The 23,936-nt window shown below is 38.8% G+C and overlaps 1 protein-coding gene across 1 annotated transcript in view; it reads right to left on the minus strand.

Moving 5' to 3' along the window:
* The window catches only part of LOC126457852 (TAF5-like RNA polymerase II p300/CBP-associated factor-associated factor 65 kDa subunit 5L), a 154,145-nt gene that overhangs the window by 44,172 nt on the left and 86,037 nt on the right, over positions 1–23,936 (minus strand). Inside the window, exons 5-6 of the mRNA XM_050094492.1 lie at positions 15,144–15,245; positions 11,515–11,651 (exon numbers count right to left, since the gene is read on the minus strand). Coding sequence (XP_049950449.1) covers positions 11,515–11,651; positions 15,144–15,245 — 239 coding nt within the window. The remainder of the gene's footprint in view (positions 1–11,514; positions 11,652–15,143; positions 15,246–23,936) is intronic.

Consider the following 23,936-nt stretch of genomic DNA (forward strand, 5'->3'; position numbering starts at 1 on the left):
TGTTGTCACTCAGTATGCTTCTGTAGTCAGTGATGTAAAGACTGCAAATTGTAGCAATCAAAAACGGATGCAAATTACAGCCATGACTCAGTGGAGAAATGTGATCTACTAGTTCACAGTTCCCATCTGGTTCGCATAGACAATACAACATCAGTTTTAAGTTAATGGTGATCCATATAGCAGAGAGGTAATGGTGATCCATAAAGCAGAGGCCACAAGCAACTGTGCAGCAGGTAGAAAGTTTGGTGTCACAGAAGTGGATGTATGTAGGTGATGTCAGATAAAGAATAAATTAAAGAACATCAGTTCTACATGTCAAACTTTCAGGAGACCAAAACAGGGAAGATTTTTCAATTTGGAGCGGCAGGTTGTTCAATACATACAAAAGAAATGTAATGAAGCCTTCTCAGTTGCTGAAAAAATACCAAAATGAAAGTTGGAGATGAAGACAAATTTTCCAAATACTGATTGGTGCGTGAGGATGATGAAGAGGGTGAGGCTTACACTAACACACAGGACTATACAAACTCAGCAACTTCCCACAGCGTACAACAGAAAATGAGTTGCGTATCAGCATCATGTAATCAACCATAGGAAATTGTACAATTATTTTCTGAGTCACATGGGCAATACTGATCAACTGCCCGTTTATTTTGATATGCCATCAAATGTTAAAGTATTCCTGTAAAGACATCTGACAATGAAAAGGCTAGAATAGCAGTAATGCTGGGTACACTAGAAGATGGAAGGAAACTCTTGATGCAAGGTTGGTTGAAGGTTGTTTGGAATAGAATACCAGGCTCTTTGCTTAAGAGAAGGAAATCGTTGGTGCTGGTTTCGTTCAGGGGCCACCTCACACATGCAGTTAAAGATCTCCTATTGAAGTACAATACAGTGGTTGTAATAATTCCTGGTGGTATGACCTCACAACTTCGGGTAATAGATGTTGCTGTGAATAGATCTTTTTAAGGTTCACCTGTGAAAGCTTTACAAGTGGCTTCTTCAAGGAGACCACACACACACTCCAGGCAGGAAGTTGATAAAACGATCAGTATCCATGCCCAGCCTGGGGCAGAATCTCAAATGAATCTGTTATGAAAGGATTCAAAAAAATGCTGTGTATCCAATGCTATGGATGGTCCAGAAGATGAAATACTTTGGGAGGAGTGTCAGGATGGAAGAAATACCAGTAAGTTTACAAATGAAGATATTGATCCTAGTGAACGGGTTGGCGGTGACAACAATGATAGTGACACTGATCAAAAATTTTGCTGAACTATGTCCTTATGTTCATTTTACTTCTCTTTCTATTATAAAAATGTAGACAATCAATCACATTGTGTTAAAAATAAAATTTTCCCATGGAGCCTCTTAAAAAAAGGGCTGTCATCTTATATTCAGGGTCGTCTTATGCTCAGGTAAATATGGTAAATTTGATGAAGCAATCCTGTTGCTTTTCTATCCTTGTGTTGACAGAAACAATTAGGAGTTATGGTAGATACTGCATTAAAACATGCTAGCCTGTAAAAATAAGAACCATCTGGTGAATGACAATTTAGAGTCAATTTTGCACTTGTCTATGATAAAAGATTGAAACTAACATCAAAGCAATTCATGTGTCGTGTTTTAAATTAATTTGTGCAAAGAATGTTTTTGTAAAAATATCCTTTAATTGTATTTTTTATTAAATAAAATAAATAATTGTGACACAAATGATGTCAACAAATGTTTTATCCCCTTTTCTTTTTTTGCAGCCCTTAACATAGCCACAGTGAAGGGTTTGCTGCCCGCAGTGTAAGAAAGTTTTACACCCTAATCTAACCATATGCTTCTCATCTGCTCCCAGTCACTGAATAATATGGGAAACACAGGCAGCAACTAACAACATGGATCATTTGCATACTGACTATTAGGCTCAGCATTCAAGAGCAGAGCAGAACAACTAGAATTCCCTGAGTTCACTTCTCATGGAAACATGAGTACTATGACACCGTTCCCCCATTCAAATAAAGTGTGTGTTCTACCCGCATTCCCTGTGGTTTTTCTTTAGGCACTTTCATCAATTCCTTTGTTTGGAAACTAAATGACAATGTCACCACAAAAAATTCTTGTTTTACAGAGTATTTGATATGTTGGTTGAATGTTTGCCTGGACTGACAGATTACATTTCAATATAACACATTTAAAATGCACAGGAAGTATTTTGGGACATCCTAAGTTCACTGAAATCTTACCAAAATGCTCACTTTTGATGAACTGGTTAGAGGGCTTGTGGACCTCTATAAACTCTAGAAAGGTGATTAGCTGTCAACATAAACAGGTAGTCAAAGAAAGTTTTTAGACAACAATGGATCTTCACTCTGTAGTGAAAATTCGATAGATTTAAATTGTGTAGAGCGAGAATTCAAACACAGGTACTTGACTTTTGTCGAATTTGTTCTTAGCAAGTAGTTCTTCAGGCATGACTCACAGCCAGCTCTTAGGCATTTGCCAGTATTTTCCTCTTACCTTCAAATTTTTCAGGAATTCTCTTTTATCTCCTGCTAGACTAACATACCTGGGAGAAAAGATAGTGAACTGTAGCTTAAATGTGCCTTGGGAGTGTTTCTAAATCTTTCCTCCCATGGACCATGGAAGTGACATGTAGCTGGACAAGTTTTGAAATGTCACAACATGAAATTTCACATCACAGAGTACTCCCAAGCATGAAAGACAGAATCAGACAATTCAGTTCTTTGCACAATGTAGAGGAGTGTGAGTGATGATATCCAAGATCATTTTCTGCAGAACAAGGGAACTTCGAAGACACACACTAAATATCATGATTTGCAAGTGAAGCCCCTATTTGGTGGTTTTTATACAACAACTTATGTGCTATGAATATACACTGTTTCAAAGCAAGAGCTCTTTGAGGACCTCTCAAAAATGCATGGTTTTGGTGCAGTTTTTATAATAAAATAGTGGAGCATAACATGTCAGTGGTTAAAACCATTTCATAATATAGGTTAGGTGCTTTGAAAATATGCTGTTTCAAGTCTCCCCCACATTGAAGATTTATCAAAAAACACGTCTTTCTGGAACGACATGTTGCAATTAAATGTCAGACAATGACATAATGGTGAGTGAATCCTTTAGCACATTGTAATATCACAGATACAGACTCAAATCACATCTGCAAACTGTAGTACAGTGAAAGATTGCCAGTTCACATCTTGTTTTCTGCAAATATTTATTTATTTATTTTTATGTTTTCTGAAAGATTCTGAATCTTTCTTATAAATTTATTACATTCAATGTTATGTACAAACAAGACTCCCTGTTCAAGTGTAAGTTTGTTCAACTTTGTGAACATGTCAGGAAACACTGACCCTCGACCATGGCTGTTTACATCACTGGCCAATTCCCAGGCAATTCTGCACAATATACACTATAGACAAAACAACACGGCCAGCATACAGGCGTCAGAGCAAACGAGTGTGAAAAAGGATTAGTGTTTTTATAACAACTACCATGATAAATATTGCTATGTTGATGCACCTTCCCAAATATTTAAGGAAGCAAAATGTGTTAGGTTGGAGTTAATGACTCAAAAGGACTGCCAAAGCAAATTCGTAAGTATGCGTAACACATTTTATACTGAAAGATACAGCTAACATCTGTCGCCAGAGACTACAACTGTTGCTAATCCCACCGAAGAGCAAGTTTCATGGGATTTACTAGCTCATTTCTGAGCTCACACCGACCGCATTGGAAAACACGTTTGCCATGCTTCACGTTGAGAAACATTCTGTGTGAGGGCAGCATAAGGTGCATCTGCTGCAGAGAATATGCTATTTTGAAACTAAGTGGTAGGGCAAGATTTGAAGCTAAAACCTTGCTTTCACACGATTTGCTTACACCAACTGAGATATCCATGCACAACTAACGTGGAAGAGGCAAGAGGCTGCACAGTTCTGAAGGCAGGGAGATAACGTGTGTGTGTGTGTGTGTGTGTGTGTGTGTGTGTGTGTGTGTGTGTGTGTGTAACGTGGATCCATCTCAAAATTTATTAACCCTTTCACTGCTCCAGATGTAAATATACGCTAAATGTTTCAGTGCTCCAGACGTATATATACTATTTGCTATAAAAAATACTTACAGCGGTTCCCTGCTACAGTCATATAGTTACATCTAACGCCGACAATCAGGCCAGCGAGTTGGAGGTAACTGTTGCGCAAGTATTCAGTTTAATAGTTGGAGTACTAGGAAATACCTGAATGACTACTGAATGCTGAATTCTCTTTCTGCTGAGTTCATTCGTATCGCTATATTACCTAGTTTGTGTGCGGCCGTTTCCACGTTACCGAATAAAAGGATGCGACGTTACCGTCCATTTACAGATGATGAACTGCTGAGTACTCTAAACCAAGTGACGACGAGGACATCATGATGCCCAATCCAGCTGATTATGGGTGGACAGATAATGACGACGATGAGCTGGCAGATAAATCTGTCACCACAAATATAAAAAATATTTGTGAACTAACAAACGTTGAACCAGTAAATGCAGATCCCGATTTTGATGTTATCGTCGATTCTTTCTCCGATTCCGAAGAAGAGCCTGAGTGTATACCTGAAAAATCTCCTAAGAGACAAAAACAGTTGATTTTAGATGGAAAGACTCTGATTTGGACCCTAAAGTGTAGAAATCGTCACTTTAAATGATTTATGTACTGTATACGACTGCTTCCAAGTTTTTTTTAGCCAAGAAATTGTGAGCTACATAACTGAGCAATGTAATTTATATTATTAACACCTTTGCAATGATGCCAGTGAAAAATCAAGACTGCGGCATTGGAAAAACATAAACAATGAGAAACTTTACTGTTTCCTTGTTGTAAATTTTCTGATGGCTCAAGTGAGAAAAAATGAAATAAACAGTTATTGGACCAATGATCAGTTAATGTATACTCCAATGTTTGCGCAAATCATGCCGAGACATAGATATCTTATGTTACTTAGAATGTTACATTTTGCTGATAACAGTAAGGATCCTGGAGATGACAAAATCTGGAAATTACGTCGAATTGTGGATCACTTAAGAAAAGTATTTCCAGGTGCTTTCTATCCTTTTAAAAATTTGTGTATTGACGAAAGTTTAGTTCTCTTCGAAGGTCGTGTCTTCTTCAGGCAGTACATTCCTTCCAAATGCCACAGATTTGGTGTAAAATTTTTTGTGTTATGTGATTGTGAAACTGGTTACATTCTTGACTTTATTATTTATGTGGGTGCAGCAACAGATGTAAAAAAAGAAACTGACTTTGGTGTAAATATTGGAATACCTGGAAGCTTTGTTCTCATTTTACTTGAAAGTTACCTTGGTAAAGGTCACACATTATATGTTGACAATTGGTACACTAGCCCAACGTTATTTTCTTATTTGCATGACAGAGTGACTAATGCCTGTGGAACTGTGAGAACAAACCGCAAAGGCATGCCTGCTTTATCATAGACGAGATCTAGTTTATGTCAACAGATAAACTTCTTGCTCTGAAGTGGCAGGACAAGCGGGAAGTGAGGATGCTTTCAACTCTTCATACAAGCAAAAGTACAGCGACTGACAAAAATTGACAGAACCACGAATGAACCAAAAACAAAACCAGCTTGCATCGTAGGCTACACTGAAAATATGGGGGCCGTCGACAGGAGCAACATGATGCTAAGTTCAGTAGAATGTGAACGAAAAACTGTAAAATGGTATAAAAAAGTATTTTTTCATTTGGTGGATCTGTCTCTGCTCAATGCGCATGCATTATATAAAACTCAAAGGGGATGAAATATTTCAGTATCTCGTTTTCAACAGAAACTTATCAAGGAGATCCTAGAGATTCACCACCAACCGCAAACAGAGGGACGTCGTGGAATAAGATCGGCTGGTGGTGACAATCCCTTACGCCTAACCGAGTGCCACTTTATCTTGCCAATCCCACGAACTTCAAAGAAGAAGGCCGCCCAGAGAAGGTGTAATGTATGTGCAAAACATGATAAACAAAGTGACACAAGATACATTTGTGTAAAATGTAATGTGCCTTTATGTTTGAATTTTTGTTTCGAGGTATCACATTTTGAAGTATTACTAATGTAATATGTTTTGTATTTTTTTCTCCTAATAAAGTACCTTTTTTGAACAAAATAAGACTTTCTGAACAAAGATTTAAAAAAAGGAAATGATTTACACCAGCAATACTGGATTTTGCATCTCATTTTTATCTAAATAATAACAGTAGACTGCTACAGCCATATATATACGCACCGGGTGAAAATAGCGCACACAAGGTGGGAGCCACTGAGAGTAAATGCGCAGTGAAAGGGTTAAATAAGCTTATCTATACTACATGATCATTGAATAAGGGAAAGGCAGCCACTCACCTGTAGCAGACTGGCGTGGAGCACAGACACACTTACACGGTGAATACACAGACAAGGAAAAAAAATTCCTGGATCTCCTGGTTAAAAATACATTTTCTCCCGGGTGGAAATACACTTTTTCCGTTTTAAGTGACAGTATACTTTCCATCGGAACTGTAAAACTTATCAATCCTTTGAATGGTTATGGTTTTATACAGCAGTGTAGAATTTCTCAGCACTTTAGAAAACGAAACTCAGGGGGGGGGAAACACGTTTTGGAAAGGTATTTGATATGCAGCAACATGTACGCTGCATATTTTCGTATAACAAAAGTATAAATTCGAATTCCACCAACAGGAAAAGTTAATGGTTTAAGTTACTATACATAGTGTTGCTTCAAAAAAAGCAAAGCTTTCACATATAATATTTGTCTTGAAGATTAATAAGATACAAGAGAAGCTAAGCTTCCACAAATAATGTTGGTCTGTTTAGCGCATGTTACACTTTAAGATACATCACACGAATACGCCTATAAAATTTTTAATAGTGACATAAATCTCTGGTCTTCTGGGCTCAAAATTCTTCTAAATGGCTTGTCATCAAAGAGTTGATTTTCAAATGAGAGTAAATGCTCTGCGATTTAAGAAATTCATCGTACATTCTCTCACATAGTTCATCTTGCGTAAAAGGAAATTTGCTTTGAAAATAACACTTTTCAAACCACAATTCGCAATATTTTCGCAGGATCTGTTAGAGATAGATTAATTTCAGCAGTTGCCAGAGAGCACCAGATAAGAGGCGTCACTGCGCTTGCGCAGCTATGGTGACGTAGGAAGTTCGTACATGTGAGACATTAAAAGATCCTTCTTACATTATGTCATAAAAGAAACAAGACATCAGAGGATACTTCAAGAGTGTCAGAACTTCATGAACCATACTAAAATGCATAGTTTGCCTTAAAGCGCACATTCGTATGTCCAGATTCTCAATGACGTAGGCCTTGAACTGACGTTAAGCTTTTCGGTATGGTTTTCAGGACGCAAATTTTCTTGGAGTACCAGTACTGTATTATCTCCTGTTTGGTTCTTTATCATGGCATAATGTCATATGTGCTAGAAGACGAAAACCTGCACTTGAAATGCAGCGAACAGTTGAAACTAGCCAATAGTGCGGAATTAAACACTTTGTTTCAAATAAATTTACTGCCTGAGCAGGAAAGCTTATTAAAGGCAAATTTCTTTAGCAAACTGACAAAAATAACTTAATTATTCTGCAAGGTGATTAATGCTCGAGTGTCAGAAAGGTGGAAATAAAATAAAATCTGAAACTAGTAACATATTTTAGCCTTCTTTAATTATGTGAATGTATTCTAATTCACTTGATAGCTCCCAGGCACAGAAATCCATCTTGTTTTCATTTGACATGAGAGCAGTAAACGAAGAGGAAACAGAAAAAAATCACTAAATGTAAACACAGGTCACATAGAGACTACCCCCCCCCCCCCCCCCCCCCCCCCACTATAACTCACACTGCTCAGTGCACCAGAAGGGAAAAGAAAAACACTTTTCAAAAATAAGTTCATTTTATAGCGCACATCTTTCTGAAGAGTCTGGTATAGAAAACAGATATCTTCGAGGAAATGTAAGACATGTTATTTGGTCTTTAGTGTGCCAAAGTGCAGTGCCACACCTCTACAAACAACATTCCTATACCGCACGTCACTATATTTCGCTCTGTAAAACTCAAACGTGTATATTTTGCAATGGATGACATCAAACTATTTCAGGACAGCAGCAATTAAAATGTCCTGTAGTGCCTCTCCTGCTCCCAGTCGGCCAGTAATAACTTGCTCTTCTGTGCGACATAAAATTAAATATAGGATACCTAAAACCAGTGAAGACAAGAGACAGGCAAGACAGTACACATTTCTTCAATCCTTAGCTCCTTGCGATTTTTCTCTCTAATATTGCTGCATCTTTACATGGCGTGCTCTCCTTTCTGTGAAAGAATTATTACCTCATCAAAGTTCGTCAAACATTTTGCTACATGAAAAATCAAAATGTCATCATCTAATACAGAAAAAGTTGTTAACACAAATAGTATCAAAGACTGGTGTGGTTTCTGGATCTGATTACTTTGATAAAACAAAATAGGCCTTTCCAATATTGAAGTAATTGTAACACACACCAAATAAGCAAGACTGTTTTGGCAATAATGATCATTTTTATAGTACGTCAATATAATTCACGAAGTACCAATACGAAATACCTATTTGGCCTACTACAACCAAAAAGCTTTATGTTAGGAAATAGTTTCATATTTCACTCATACGCTCCAGTTTCTCAGGCATGAGACTGAAAAGTTGTAGAACGAAATTTTTGTATAAATTTGGAATCATCATATTTTTCCATAATTTGTGTGATGTCCCCGTTTCTTCTCCTTCCTCGTTCTAACAAACAATCTTGTCATCACTAATTCTGTAACTATTCCTACCACTGTCAAAACTCATTCTCCGGTTAACTTTACTACCCTGCCACAATCACTGGTTTAGTTATTCAGCAATTATTCTCAGATTAGGTGTTATTACGTGTTCGTACAATGCGTTTTCCGTGCTACTGCCAGAATGGAACTTAAGCGGCTGCTAGCTGGGGACTACGACTGGCCATGTCTAGTGTAGCGATCTGGCCAAAAATTTCCTGTCAGAATTTCACTTTCTTGGATACACTGAGAAGATAATACATGGTCTTTCTTACCTGTTATTCCTTTTAGTCATTTATTTCCACTCTGGTAGTCTGAATCTATTGATTTCGCTACTAATTAAAACAATGATAAGCATTTGCAAACTGAATCAACCACATAAACAAGCAGCAGTTGGCATTCATCAGTTCGGCTTTATTCCGCTCAGATTGTATAGCCCCGTCCTGTTCTGTCGGCAGGAAAGTTCGTTTCTAGATGCGACGAGGATTCCCCTGGTAGAAACATCACGTACACTTTGCATGCATTCATAAATCAACTTAGAATGTGATCAAAAATGTCCAAAAACCAGTAGGGGTGCGTTTCAAAATCATGCGAATAATCTATAGACTAACGTGCACTGAATGCTAGGTGCTTTGTGAAACAAGGTTTTTTTCCTCAAGAATATATATTTGTCCCCTCCCCCCGAAACTGCAGCCAGGTTCAGATACCTCGGTTTGCAGCCCCTCTCACCCACTAGATACGGGCCTGCTGCACAAGGGTGAATCTGGCAGCCTGGGCATGCCAGTAAAATTTTCCAGGTACCCCATGTGGCTTGTTGCTACTGCTGCTGCTTACACAGCCAACAGCCACATTTCTGGAGCCAGAAGCGGGAGAAGGTATTACTCATACGTGACCCAACTGCGCGTGTGCATGAGCCTGCTTGCAACTGCTTAAATGAATCTAATGTAAATAGTTGTGGCGTCACACTTATCAGAGGTAATTTGTTGTAATGAAGCATTGCACAGTCTTCCTAAAGCCTTTGACACATTTTGCTGTTGGCAGATGCTTGTACGTGCACTGTGTTATTTTATATGGCACATTTCCTTTGCAATTTAAGTTTTTTTTTCTTTTTTTTTTCTCTTGTTCATGTTTTAATGCTGTAGTATTATTCTGCAGTAGCGGGATACAGTAATATCCTTTGTTCGAGTATCGGTTCTTACCACTCAAAATTACAAAAATTTTGCTGAAAAATAAAACAACGAAAAATTCCCAGAATTCTAAAAAATTCCTGGGCTTTTCCCGGTTTTCTACTGGATGAAAAAATTCCCGGGTTTTTCCCGGATCTCCCAGTTGTTCTGGGTCGTATACACCCTGACTTAGCCGTAAACAGCATTCACGTGAGCTTTTGAGTTCTTGCTCTTTTTCTAGCAAAAATTACAGTCACATACAAAACCACACAGACACTCAAAGTGAAGCAACTTAAATTGCTTAGTGAAAGCAAGACTTCTGGTCCAGACTGTATACCAATTAGGTTCCTTTCAGAGTATGCTGATGCATTAGCTCACACCAATATTCAAGAAAGGTAGTAGGAGTGATCCACTTAATTACAGGCCCATATCATTAACGTCAATATGCAGCAGGATTCTGGAACATATATTGTGTTCGAACATTATGAATTACCTTGAAGAAAACAGTCTATTGACACACAGTCAACATGGGTTTAGAAAACACCGTTCTTGTGAAACACAACTAGATCTTTACTCACATGAAGTGTTGAGTGCTATTGACAAGGGGTTTCAGATCAATTCCGTATTTCTGGATTTCCAGAAGGCTTTTGACACTGTTGTTGACATCGACCTACATAGGGAGAAACGATCACCATGATAAAATAAGGGAAATCAGAGCTAGTACAGAAAGATATAGCTGTTCGCTCTTTCCGCGCGCTATACGAGATTGGGCTAATAGAGAATTGTGAAGGTGGTTCAATGAACCTTCTGCCAGGCACTTAAATGTTACTTGCAGAGTATCCATGTAGATGTATATGTAGAAACATCCACTCCAGTGGATAAGGGAATGTGCGTTCCAGCGTCTGTGCGGTAGTTCTTTAGTTCGCGTACTTTTGTTAGAAAAAGAGCAAGAGCTTGAAAGCTAGTGTGAGTGCTGTTTCCTGGTATGTGGCTTTGTGTTCCAAGCAGTGGTCTGCTATAGGAGACTGGAGGCCTTTCCCTTATTTCATGTATTGCTCCATCCAGGAATTTCCATTATTGTTCTGTATTATTATTTCATGACTCAAGTTCTCCAAAAGGCATATTAACAGTAAAAAGAACTGGGGGCAATTGTGCACAAGACTGTAGATTTTTTAGCATAAAATTTCTGACATAATTTTTGATATGTGGATATTGCCAAGCTACTTGTATAATTCTATATTTCATTCAAATTAAAAGTCTGAGACATTTCACACTTCATAACACAACTGTAAAAACAGTAAGTAAACAATGCACTGATTATTACTGGTATGAAGCTAGTTTAGTTTCTAGTCCATATAGACAACTTCAGTGAGTTTTTTGACCATACTTGTCAATTGGCTTAACATATCTCAGTTGCAGCATTTTTCTAAATATTCAAGTAATGTATACTCCAGTTTTTGTACAAACTGAAAGTAACACTCACATTTCCTCACAATTTTTTATAGTGTACAGAACAGTAGTTGGGGTCTTCGGTTCATCAAATACCTCTTCTATTGCTTCTCTTACAATCTTGAAGTCTTCATCCACATCTCTGGACTCAGTTTCTTTATCTGATGCACTCTGAAATTTCATTTAAACTCTCAAATGACACTTGATTTTGCAGCTATGCAGAAAAACATGTCTAAGGATATATTTACAAAAGATAATTACAACTGAGACAGAGCAACAAAAATACATTTGAAAATGATAGAAAATCAGGACACTGGGTTCTGAGGTAATAAATTTAACATCTTGGTCACTGCTGTAGTACAGTGATGATATTTTTAATGTGTAACTAATTTTTCCCTGCTAATGCTATACAGTCACACAACAGAAGTTTCATGTTTGACGATTGGGGAGTTGGAATTAGCGGGGGAAGAATGTGGTTTGGAAATGTCAAAAAAAGGACAAATGGGAAATGTGAGGAGAGGTGAGGGAAATTTAGGATGTTTCTTTGATAACTATTTGTAGTCTATTGTCTACTGATGACAAAGTAGGTGTAAGTTGTTTTATGTAGTACACTACAGAGCCAACAACAAATAATTTGTATTTATTTTACTGGAGACAAAATGTCCTTGCACACCAAAAATATAAACCTGATATTAGTCAACTTCAAAGTGTTCAGTGCAAGGCCCCATAATCAATTTTGCTTATTCATAGTAGTAATACACACATAACAGTATAAACACAAAGCTGGTTGAAGCCATAAATATTTTTTTCAACTCATCCATCTTTCAACTCATTTGATACGGTCCCCTATCTTCTTCTATCTTGTGCTAATCTTTCCATCTTTAAGTTATCACATCCCACATACCATGCAACGAAGGGGAAAAAATTTACTTTAATTCCAAACGGAATATATGGTGGGAAGAGAAGCTGAACAATGGCAGGGGTGTCTTTATTTATTTGGAAACTCAGTTATGTCAGATGAGATACAAACAACCAAAAAATGAGATAATCTAAGTGGAGTAATAGTACAAGGTGATCAAAAATAATAATCAGATATCTTAAGCAAAATGCAAAATAATGTGGACAAATGTCAAAGAAGGGAGAGCATGCAGAATCTCCGCTCACGCACTATGACATTGGAGGAGATTACAATATGCCAATTAGGAACTTTGAAATGCACCGGTTGCTTAGAACAAGAGGTGGGAGTAAACTATCTTGTGACATTCTACTGAACATATTTTCCAAAAATGATTTTGAAGAACTGGTTAGATAAATCACTCAAGAGAGAAATATGCTTTAACTTTTGAATTCAGTGACTGCAGATACAGGAGTCAGTAAACACAAGGATATTATACTATCCATAATCACTAGTGTTCAATGTGAAGCTAATAAAAGTGGAAAGAATTTTCTGCATAACAAAGGTAACAATAAAATGATTACAAGCTACTTAGGCTGTCAACAGCAAATAAAGAGGTCTGAAGAGGAGAATGTAGATGATCTATATAAATATTGTAGGCCAGGTGACAAGTTTGGAGCATGGAAAACAGTGAAAGACGAGAAAACCACCATGATTCAGCAGTAACATTCAATATTAGAAATTTGGTACAAAGGCGGAGAGACTAGCATAACTAGCTCAAACGGAACCAAATCCTTGAGGAGACGCAAAAATTTAACAAAATAAAAAAAAAAAGTGTTAGCATCTTACATGGGAAGCATTTAATGAATTGATAAGACAGATCTTACTTGCCACATTGTCAACAAACTTTAGAAAGTTTTGATCCAACATAACGTAAGTCAATGAAGTATTAAATGTCTTCCAAAATTAAGTCACCATGGAAGATTGCAACACAGCTCCTACTTAAGAACATCACACGCAAGCAAAAAATCATAATATGAAATATGTGAGCCTTAAATTGAAAACAACGATCGCAGGACATATGCAATGAACTACAGACTTATCTCACTGAAGTCAATTTGCTGCATAATTACAAAACACATGTCGTCCACACCTATGACAAAATTTTTTGGGACTGAACAACTACTCTTCCAGCAGACTTCAATCCCATTTTTGACAGAAATTAAACATGTTAAAGTGGATAAATACAGGTATTATGGAATTTAGATTTCTTAATTATTGCATCACTGACTGAAAGTAAACAGAGTGCAATCAGATTTAGTCAAAAGTGTTCCAGATGAAAATGATAATTGCACCAACTTATCTTTATGCTGCATTTACTCTGTTTACAAACATGTCCCAGTCAATGTCCTTTGCCAGATGCAGCCCATCCAAAAGTTTGGGAGCACACCAACCAAGGATACTGTTCAGCTTCTTCACACCACCCCAATCCTAACACCTCACAACTGGCACCTGTTTTTGAACACAGACTTTTGATTGGCAGACAAGTTGGTTTCTGGTCATGCTTTCTGCTGCACACGCGTGACAGTTGTGTCTTTGGGTGACCCAGAATCATGCTCACTCTGCCACCAAAACCAGCTTTGACCACGGATGCTGAGGGAACTTCAATTGCAGCTTGTTAGTATTGGACCAACAGCATTAGTCACTCCCAGTTTCATGGCACACCACAGAACTTCTGTGCAGGATCTCAAATCGTCATGTAGCGCACAGCTTTGCCATATACATAACTGGTGCCATAGGATATCTGTGCCTGTCCCTATCCCAGAGAAACCCCATCACCTCCAGTATTGGTTACCCTACACCCCAAAATGGAGCTAATATAAACTAGGCTGAATTCATCCATACGTTCTCAACCTAGGGTGATGAGATGCTGTATTACCCCCGCATCAATCAGTAAATCCAGCATGAGAGTTTGTCAGCTTCCACCATGTATAGTGCAGTGAGTGAGTGACACACCTGCAGATCTGACGCCAATTATATAAAGTTCCCAGCAGAGGGGCTAGCTGGATGTAAGATACGAAACTGGATACCACTGGCCATGCAGAAGTGATCTGAATGATGCTTTATGACATGATTCAGATCAGATTTTACTTTATGGGCTCAGTGAATGGGCACGGACTAGAATGATGTTTGATTCTATCTGTTTTGCACTTCATTCATGATCTGTAGCACTCAAAAGTATTAGTTTATGCCTATGCCGTATTCATACTGCAACAGGCTATGCTGCCCATGTTTGATAATTATACCATAAATTATTATTTCAGTATCCAGAGTAACAATTTGGATGTAAACAAAGATTCACATTAACTGTTAGGTGTATTAATGCATAAAATTTGTAAGTATTACATTAATAACTCTGCAATTAACTTACAGGAAAAACTTTTCATTTTCACAGTACTGAGGCTTCCTAACTTAATGCACATTTTATTAATTGTAGTGTGTACTGATGTTAGACTACATGTGTGTTTGCCTCTCTGTTAAAAAAAATAATAGAACCATGTCTAGAAATGCACTGCAATGTTCAAACTAATCTTCAAGTTCATGACAGCTCTACCTTCAGTGATTTCGATTGTCTTAATGAAACTTATTTTTAAGGAAAAAAAACGATATGAAAAATTAGGAAGTACAGTATTTCTTCACAAACACTAGTCAGAATCAATAAATAAACTGTGGGAGTATAGTTTCAAGAGTCTGCAGCAGGTCATTACCTCAGAATCCTCCATTGTGGTTGCCTGATCATTTGCAACTTTCTCCTGGGTGATAGAAAGGATGGTGCCATCTACCTCCAGACTGAACCTGTCCTGCAGTAGCTGCAATCAGAGGTGTTAATGCAAAATTAAAACTGTGTGAAGAATAATATTAAAAAAGATCTTCGGGAAAGGGAGCTCCTTTCTAATAAATGAAAAACAAGCTCACAGGTTTAATGCTACATGAAACCCACAATGAAAGTGGCTGGTTCTGAATTTCAATTACAATTAGCAGACATTTATGACTATGAAGGTGGCTTTGGATTGGTAGTATGGAAAATATAATTGGTAGAGAAGCTCATTCTCAACTCCAAATTGTATTCTAATGAAGACTAGAAAAAAATATTAACAATTGCTTTAGAAGATCAACTGGACTTTCTCCCCTTTTCAACTTCATTATCTTATTAATGTAGTGCAAGTGAAATTGTATTTCTTGCCTTACATTTTCATTTCATAGATTCCCTTTTTTATTTCCTGAGTTAATGAACTCTATGTTCCAAACGCAAAGATAACAAAATGTGCGACAGTAAATAACATTCTCATTCCTTACCACAATTAATAAATGTTGTGTGTGTGTGTGTGTGTGTGTGTGTGTGTGTGTGTGTGTGTGTATTTCTGACAAAGGCCTTAATGGCCAAAAGCTATAATTGTGTGATTCTTTTTGTTGTGCCTATCGCGACTCAGCATCTCCTATGTATGGCGAGTAGCAACTTTCCTTCTCTGGTATTGTTACATTCCTGGATTTTACATTGTTTGAAATACATAGTTCTATTTTAGACCAGAGTATTTCTATTACTTACATGCGCATCTATACCTGTCACTAACGCACACTAAAGTAGTGGTGCTCGACTAGGGTTAACCACTTTAAATCTCAATGATGAAAATAAATTACTGGCAGCCTTTGGCTGGCAAGGAGAAGAAATGAGAGCTGATCATAGCCCTGCATCCACAGGGCAAATTGCATAATAGACGCTCCTTCTCGTCACTCGCTTTGCAGTAGTAGTGGAATTACACTCTGAATGGCCCTGGCATACAGCTGAGGAAACATGGACTCTATACAGTTTTGTCACAATGTAGTGGCACCAATGGACTCCGCAAACATTGGAATGAATAAAAAATTAGAATTTTTTTGAAGCTGTCGATTTTCCATGTTTTCTACACAGAAATTATATGCTGTATATCTGAGTGTCATCAAATATTGCCACAGAGACTGAATATTATATGCACAAACGAAAATTAAAGGGATAATTGAATTCTAAATATTAATGAATGTGGCTGATTTAGCTGTGGAACTGGAAATTTGTCCGAATGAACAGCTGATGAAATAATGCTTGCATTCAGTCTGCAGCTAAAATCACACAGGCATTGAGACATATTTTGGGCAGAATAAAAGAAAAATCTACGTTAAGGAGCATGACAACTTATTATAATTGAAGTAAATCATTCAAACAAATTTCTTCACGAACAAATTATTTGTAACTTTATACGAAAGTAGCCAAAGATAAAATGCAGCCAATAGAAATTCTCAATATGCAACAACTTCCTCCATTGTAACAAGCCTGGTGACATGTCTGGTTGATATAATTATGAAATTTGTTTGCAGTGCTAAAAAATGAGTGAACAATGCAAGAACTCATGATTGTTAATGACTAACATTCACACACTTCAAATGTAGAGTTTCCTACAACATTTGTGGAATGATGCTGGAGATCTTAAGTCATCCTAAAGTGTTTAGGGCTAACATTGAGTAAGCTGTCTGTTAGAAGATTGAATAGTTTTCCAATCTGACATGCATCTGTGCAGTTATGTAGAGTGTTGAGATTGAAAAGTTTCAAAAGAGCTACTGAGTTTGAGTACAAGAAAGACTTCATAATATTTCAGCTCATTGGCAATTTTTTAACCGAGAAAGTGACCAAGATATAACTGGGAGACTTTTTTCACATTTCCACATGAATTGCAAATTATTGCACCAATGTCTTACCCGGGAATTAAAAACAAATAGTTCATCTGTATTGCTGTCCATGAACAAACAACACTCACAACAAACTACAGACATGTGATAGCCAAAGAAATGTTGAAGAAAACAAAAAAAAAAAATATTTTGAAGATGATTTGGGAGGTGAAACTAACTTGGAATCACAATGAAGTTATTTGCCAAAAACTACAACAGAACTGATGACTTCTTAATTTTTGCTGAAGAAGATTGTGATTTGAAAGTCTTGCATTGTTATCTTGAAATAAAGACAACTTCATGAGATATAACACATCAATATCCTCTTTGAAGATGTAGAATGTATTTTGTTCATTTAGTGTCACAACAGCAAATTTTCGATAAACTTTCTGACAAGACGTTTGAAAAAAGTGTCATTCTGAAAACAAATTTAAAGGCAACAAAATGTACATTTGTTTAATAAGTGACAAAGAACTGGAACAATAAATGTCACTGGATTTCAAATTTATCTATTATTAATTATTTTACCCACAGATGACAAATACATGTTCTTATTTGTGTAAATGAAAAATATTTCAAGTAAATATTTTTATTTATGATTCTCGAATAATGACTAATAATTTTTATCTGCAAATAAATTCTGCCTAGCTCTGGTGAAAAGGAAGGCACATTGCACGTGATCACTACAAATTCGCAGCCTATGTGCAAGAGAGTGCGAGCGTGAGAAATGTGTCTGGCTGGAGACAAGTAAGTTACGTCCCTCTGGCCATTGACAAGCACTAACTCGACTGTGCTATTAGGCAAGGCAGTATTCAAGTCACTTGGCAACACCTACTGACATTTTTTTGAAGTGTACAGATGCTCTCTCTTGCACACTGGAGGCATGTGAAGACCTTTCTTATGGGTCAATCACTTGCAGGGCTCTAGAATCTGTAGTATAACAGGTGGTGGTGGTGGTGCTGCTGGTGCGGGTGATGGTGAAGATTTGGGGCTATAGTTTAACACTGACTCCAAACCATGGTGCAGCTTGTAATTTTTCACATACAGGAATAATAGCCAGAGGTGAAAGAAATGATAAGTCACAAGAAAAATTCAGAATAGATTTGAGTATTGAACTCAAAACCTTTGGATTTGTGGACCTGACACCTATTAACTAATGATGAACTTATGCTGAATTTGGTGACCAGACAATAAGATACAACTGGAATTCGAAACAAATATCTTACTGAACACAATATCTGTGTCTATACCTACATCTACACTCTGAAAACCAGTATGAAGGGTGTGTGGCAGCAGATATTACAAACTGTATTATGTATTAAGGCTTTCTTCCCATTCCATTCACATATGAAAGTGCCTCTGTGCACCCTTTATTTAATCTAATCTTGTCTTCACAAGTCCCTACAGGACCAATGTGTGGGAGGGTGTGGTATCCTAGATTCTTCACTTAAAAATGATTCTTGAAACACTGTAACTAAGTTTTCACAGTGAAGTTGGCACTTATCTTCAAGCATCTGCAAGTTCAAATCTTTTAGCATTTCACGTACCTGTACTTTGGGTAAAAAACCCATCACCATTCACATTGGTCTCCCTTGCATATTTTTTAGTATCTTCTTTCAGTTCAGTTTGGTATTGGTTCCACACACTTAATAATATTCTAGGATGGGTGGCAAGAGCATCTTGTAAGCAATTTGTGGACTGATTGTATTTCCCCTTTGAGCCTGTGTGATTAATCCACTTCACACCATGACAAACTGCTACTCCCAGCAATTTGCATGAGTTGCGTTATTCTAACTGTGTCTAATTAATGTTTTAGTCACAGAATACTAAGTTTCTGCATGCAACAATTAAGGACAGCATTCTACCTTATACAGGGTGTTACAAAAAGGTCCGGCCAAACTTTCAGGAAACATTCCTCACACACAAATAAAGAAAAGATGTTATGAGGACATGTGTCCGAAAACGCTTAATTTCCATGTTAGAGCTCATCTTAGTTTCGTCAGTATGTACTGTACTTCCTCGATTCACCGCCAGTTGGCCCAATTGAAGGAAGGTAATGTTGACTTCGGTGCTTGTGTTGACATGCGACTCATTGTTCTACAGTACTAGCATCAAGCACATCAGTACGTAGCATCAACAGGTTAGTGTTCATCACAAACATGGTTTTGCAGTCAGTGCAATGTTCACAAATGCGGAGTTGGCAGATGCCCATTTGATGTATGGATTAGCACAGGGCAATAGCCGTGGCGCGGTACATTTGTATCGAGACAGATTTCCAGAATGAAGGTGTCCCAACAGGAAGACGTTCGAAGCAATTCATCGGCGTCTTAGGGAGTACGGAACATTCCAGCCTATGACTCGCGACTGGGTAAGACCTAGAACGATGAGGACACCTGCAATGGACAAGGCAAGTCTTCGTGCAGTTGACGATAACCCTAATATCAGTGTCAGAGAAGTTGCTGCTGTACAAGGTAACGTTGACCACGTCACTGTATGGAGAGTGCTACGGGATAACCAGTTGTTTCCGTACTATGTACAGCGTGTGCAGGCACTATCAGCAGCTGATTGGCCTCCACGGGTACACTTCATCCAACAATGTGTCAATCCTCATTTCAGTGCAAATATTCTCTTTACGGATGAGGCTTCATTCCAACGTGATCAAATTGTAAATTTTCACAATCAACATGTGTGGGCTGACGAGAATCCGCACGCAATTGTGCAATCACGTTATCAACACAGATTTTCTGTGAACGTTTGGGCAGGCATTGTTGGTGATGTCTTGATTGGGCCCTGTGTTCTTCCACCTACGCTCAATGGAGCACGTTATCATGATTTCATACGCGATACTATACCTGTGCTGCTAGAACATGTGCCTTTACAAGTACGACACAACATGTGGTTCATGCACAATGGAGCTCCTGCACATTTCAGTCAAAGTGTTCGTACGCTTCTCAACAACAGATTCGGTGACCGATGGATCGCTAGAAGCGGACCAATTCCATGGCCTCCACGCTCTCCTGACTTTAACCCTCTTGACTTTCATTTTTGTGAGCATTTGAAAGCTCTTGTCTACACAACCCCTGTACCAAATATTGAGACTCTTCGTGCTCGTATTGTGGACGGCTGTGATACAATACGCCATTCTCCAGGGCTGCATCAGCACATCAGGGATTCCATGCGACAGAGGGCGGATGCATGTATCCTCGCTAACGGAGGACATTTTGAACATTTCCTGTAACAAAGTGTTTGAAGTCACGCTGGTACGTTCTGTTGCTGTGTGTTTCCATTCCATGATTAATGTGATTTGAAGAGAAGTAATAAAATAAACTCTAACATGGAAAGTAAGCATTTCTGGACACACGTCCACATAACATATTTTCTTTCTTTGTGTGTGAGGAATGTTTCCTGAAAGTTTGGCCATACGTTTTTGTAACACCCTGTATATTCTGCGGTCCATTAGGGAATGAAAGTTCAGTATAGAAAGGCATGTTTATCACTGTAGTAAGTGTACGAGTGGTGTACGAATTTCATAAATTATGTGGGTAACCTCCCCGCACAGTTGAGGCACATCACATTGTGACACCAGAGTCTACCACAGTAGCTGAAGCCAGTTACAAGGACAATCATAGTGTGACAGCAGATAAAACAACCACAAATCTGAATATTATTCGTGGCTTACCACATCACAACATTCATGACATGCTTAGATTTCCCAATTGTGTGTGTGTGTGTGTGTGTGTGTGTGTGTGTGTGTGTGTGTGTGTGTGTGTGTGTGTGTGTGTTTTGGACCTTAGAGGCACTAAGCCAGACCAGCTTTAAAACAAATGAATGTGGAGATAACCTCTAAAATTGTTGCACTCTCAGGCACTCGAAATGACCACATAGTCATTCTATCTCACATGCGCTAAAACAACTTAGAAAGAGGGAAATTAAAACACAGGGGAAACAAAGTAAAGCGCAGGGAAATGTGCCTTGTTGATTACTTACAAAAAACTTGGGTGAGCCAGTCACGCATCTCCCTATAACCTTGGGAAAAATTTTGGACAATTCACAAAACTCTACAACTTGAACCACATTTGTTTGAACATTACTTAAAATAGAGGGCAGATTCGTCAGCAAATCCACGGAGACCCACTGGTCATAAAATAAAACACAGTCCAAAAAAAAAAAATATGGCGCACAGTGATCTGCATGCCACAAAGCAACGCACTTTGGAGAGCCCTCTCGCCAGAGTACAGGAAGCCAAGCATCGTAGCACTGTGGCCTATACGAAGACAAGTAAGTAGGATCTCATCCCCTCAATGATCCTGGATTACTTTACCTGTTGCGTAAAAACGTTGGAGAGAGTGAAGGGCACTCAGAGAATCAGAACAGAGAAGAAATTTAGCACTGGAAGAATGTCTCACCCACTCCAGTGCCTGCAAGATCACACATAATTTAGCGTCAGATACAGTAAATTCTTGAGACAGCCAGACCTTGAGGACATGATCCGGGAAAACGACAGAGCACCCAACGGAGTCACCCTGCTTAGACCCATCCGTAAAGACAGTTAAACAGTTGTAGTGCTCATATAAAACATAAAAAAAATAATGCGTTAAAAACTGAAGCACGAGTGCAATCTCTCCTGTACTGTACTAAATCTAAAATGACGCAGGGCCTCTGCAGTAACCAGGACAGCAGATGGTTAAAACCCTGGATTTGGGGTTGTACGTGTTCCACACTAAGTGCCTCCAGCACACACTGCACACAGATACCAAACAGTACTGTGGCTTGTGGATAGTTGGAGAAAAGACATTCCAGAGGCAGACGAGCAACAGTAAATATGTGGCTGAAGTTGGAGCTGCAAGAAACTTACATGCCTGCTGCACCATCAGGAGCTGCCGCTGGATGATGAGTGGTGGTTAACTGCCCTCAGCATAGAGACTGGGTATGGGACTGGTCCTATAACGACCAGTGGTAAGCTGAATACCCTCATGGTGGACAGCATCAAGATCTTCAAAAAAGAAGGCCTGGCCAATCCATAAACTGTGACTCATAGTCCAGCCGCAAACGCATGCAAGCCCTATAAAATTGGAGCAGATGTGTCCTGTCTACTCCCCAAGAACTGTGGCTAAGGCACTGTAAGATATTCAGTACTTTCAAGGTTCTGGCCTTCAGGTGTGGCAACCATGACAATTGGAGTCAAAAATGAGGCCCAGAAATCTCAATGAGTCTCTAAAATGTAGGATGGTGTCCCCCATATGCAAGTCAGGTAAATTAAAAACACTACAAGGAGGATTACAATGAACACACACACACTTATCTGCAGAAAACTGAAAACCTGTCTTTGCAGTCCACTCCTCTAACTCCGCACTCTAAGTTGCAACTGACGGCTCACTGTTGCAACACTGGAGGAGAAAACAGAAAACAGCAAAATCACCCACAAATAAGGAGCACTGTACAGAACTCCTTACCATAGACATGAAACTGTTTATGGCTATGGCAAAGAGGGTAACACTTAAAGCACTGCCCTGAGGGGCACCATTCTCCTGCTCAAAATAATCAGACAGCGAGTCATCAACTCTGGTCCTAAAAAATTGCTGAGAGAGGAAAGACTGTATGAAGATCGGCAGGTGGTCATAAAAGCCCCATTGATGCAGTTGTTCAATAATACAATGTCTCCAAGTAGTATCATAAATATATCAATACAGTGATGTTTATGTAGGAAAGCCTGTTGAATAGCCGCCTCTAGCAGAGCAGGGGCCAAAACCTCCGGAATCCACACTGAGAGGGGCTAAGGAGTTGCCTGGTCTCTTAACAACCAGACCAGAAGATGGTTAACTGTACGCTCCAGGGTCTTTAATACACATCTCATTAAGAAGATGCTCAAATAACTACTTAGACATGGTGGTCCTTTCCTGGTTTGAGGTGAGATATCAAAATTGCTTCTCTCCACGAGTTGGGGAAGTTCCCTGTCTGCCATATGAGATTAAAACATGCAAGAAAGACTTCCTTCGACGCAGCTGGCAAATGTCGAAGCATACAGCATCGGATCTGGTTGTGACCAGGTGCAGTACAACGAGTCTCAGACACAGCAGATTCCAGCTCCCAAATGGAGAAGGGTTGTTCTAAGTCTCAGAATTGTTGGTTTCTGAAGTCCAATTTTCCCCTTTCTACAGCTACACACAGCAATGAAATGCCAGATCCTGGCCGGCAGTGGCAGCAGTTTTTGCAAAATTCTCAGCCAGCATATGAGCAATATCTCCAGGTGGCGTTTGGAGACATCCATATTTCAATACTGCTGCTGTTGGTGAACACTTGTGTTTACTAGAAATCCTGCTGATGGCTTCCCATACTTTTGTAGAAAAAGTGGAACAGTTAGTCCACCAATGCTTGCCATGACCTTTTCTTGCTCTCCTTAACTACACTTAAGCCTTGATCCTCATGACTCTAAAGACTATGAGGCTGTCTGCTGTAAAGTGGTGTTTAAATCGTCAAAGAGGCATACACCTGTCCTGGATTGCTGAACGGCACTCGTCTGTCCACCAATGTACAGGCTGCCTCATAAGATAACCTGAGGACTTTGGGATAGATAAGTCAGCTGCATGATGGATCACTCATGTGATGTGGCCCACCCGTTCCTGGATGCTGTTATGGTGTTCAAACACAGCCAGTTGGCTGAACAGCAGCCAGTTAGCCTTGTTGACCATTCACTTTGTTAGGTTCTGTTGAAGCAATCCTCCATCCAGTAAATTAATGCGGAGTGGGAAATGGTCACTGGAATGAAGGTCACCAATGGCTTCCCACTGAACAGAGTCTGCAAG

The sequence above is a fragment of the Schistocerca serialis genome, chromosome 2 (genome assembly GCF_023864345.2).
Source record: "Schistocerca serialis cubense isolate TAMUIC-IGC-003099 chromosome 2, iqSchSeri2.2, whole genome shotgun sequence".
Lineage (NCBI taxonomy): Eukaryota > Metazoa > Arthropoda > Insecta > Orthoptera > Acrididae > Schistocerca > Schistocerca serialis.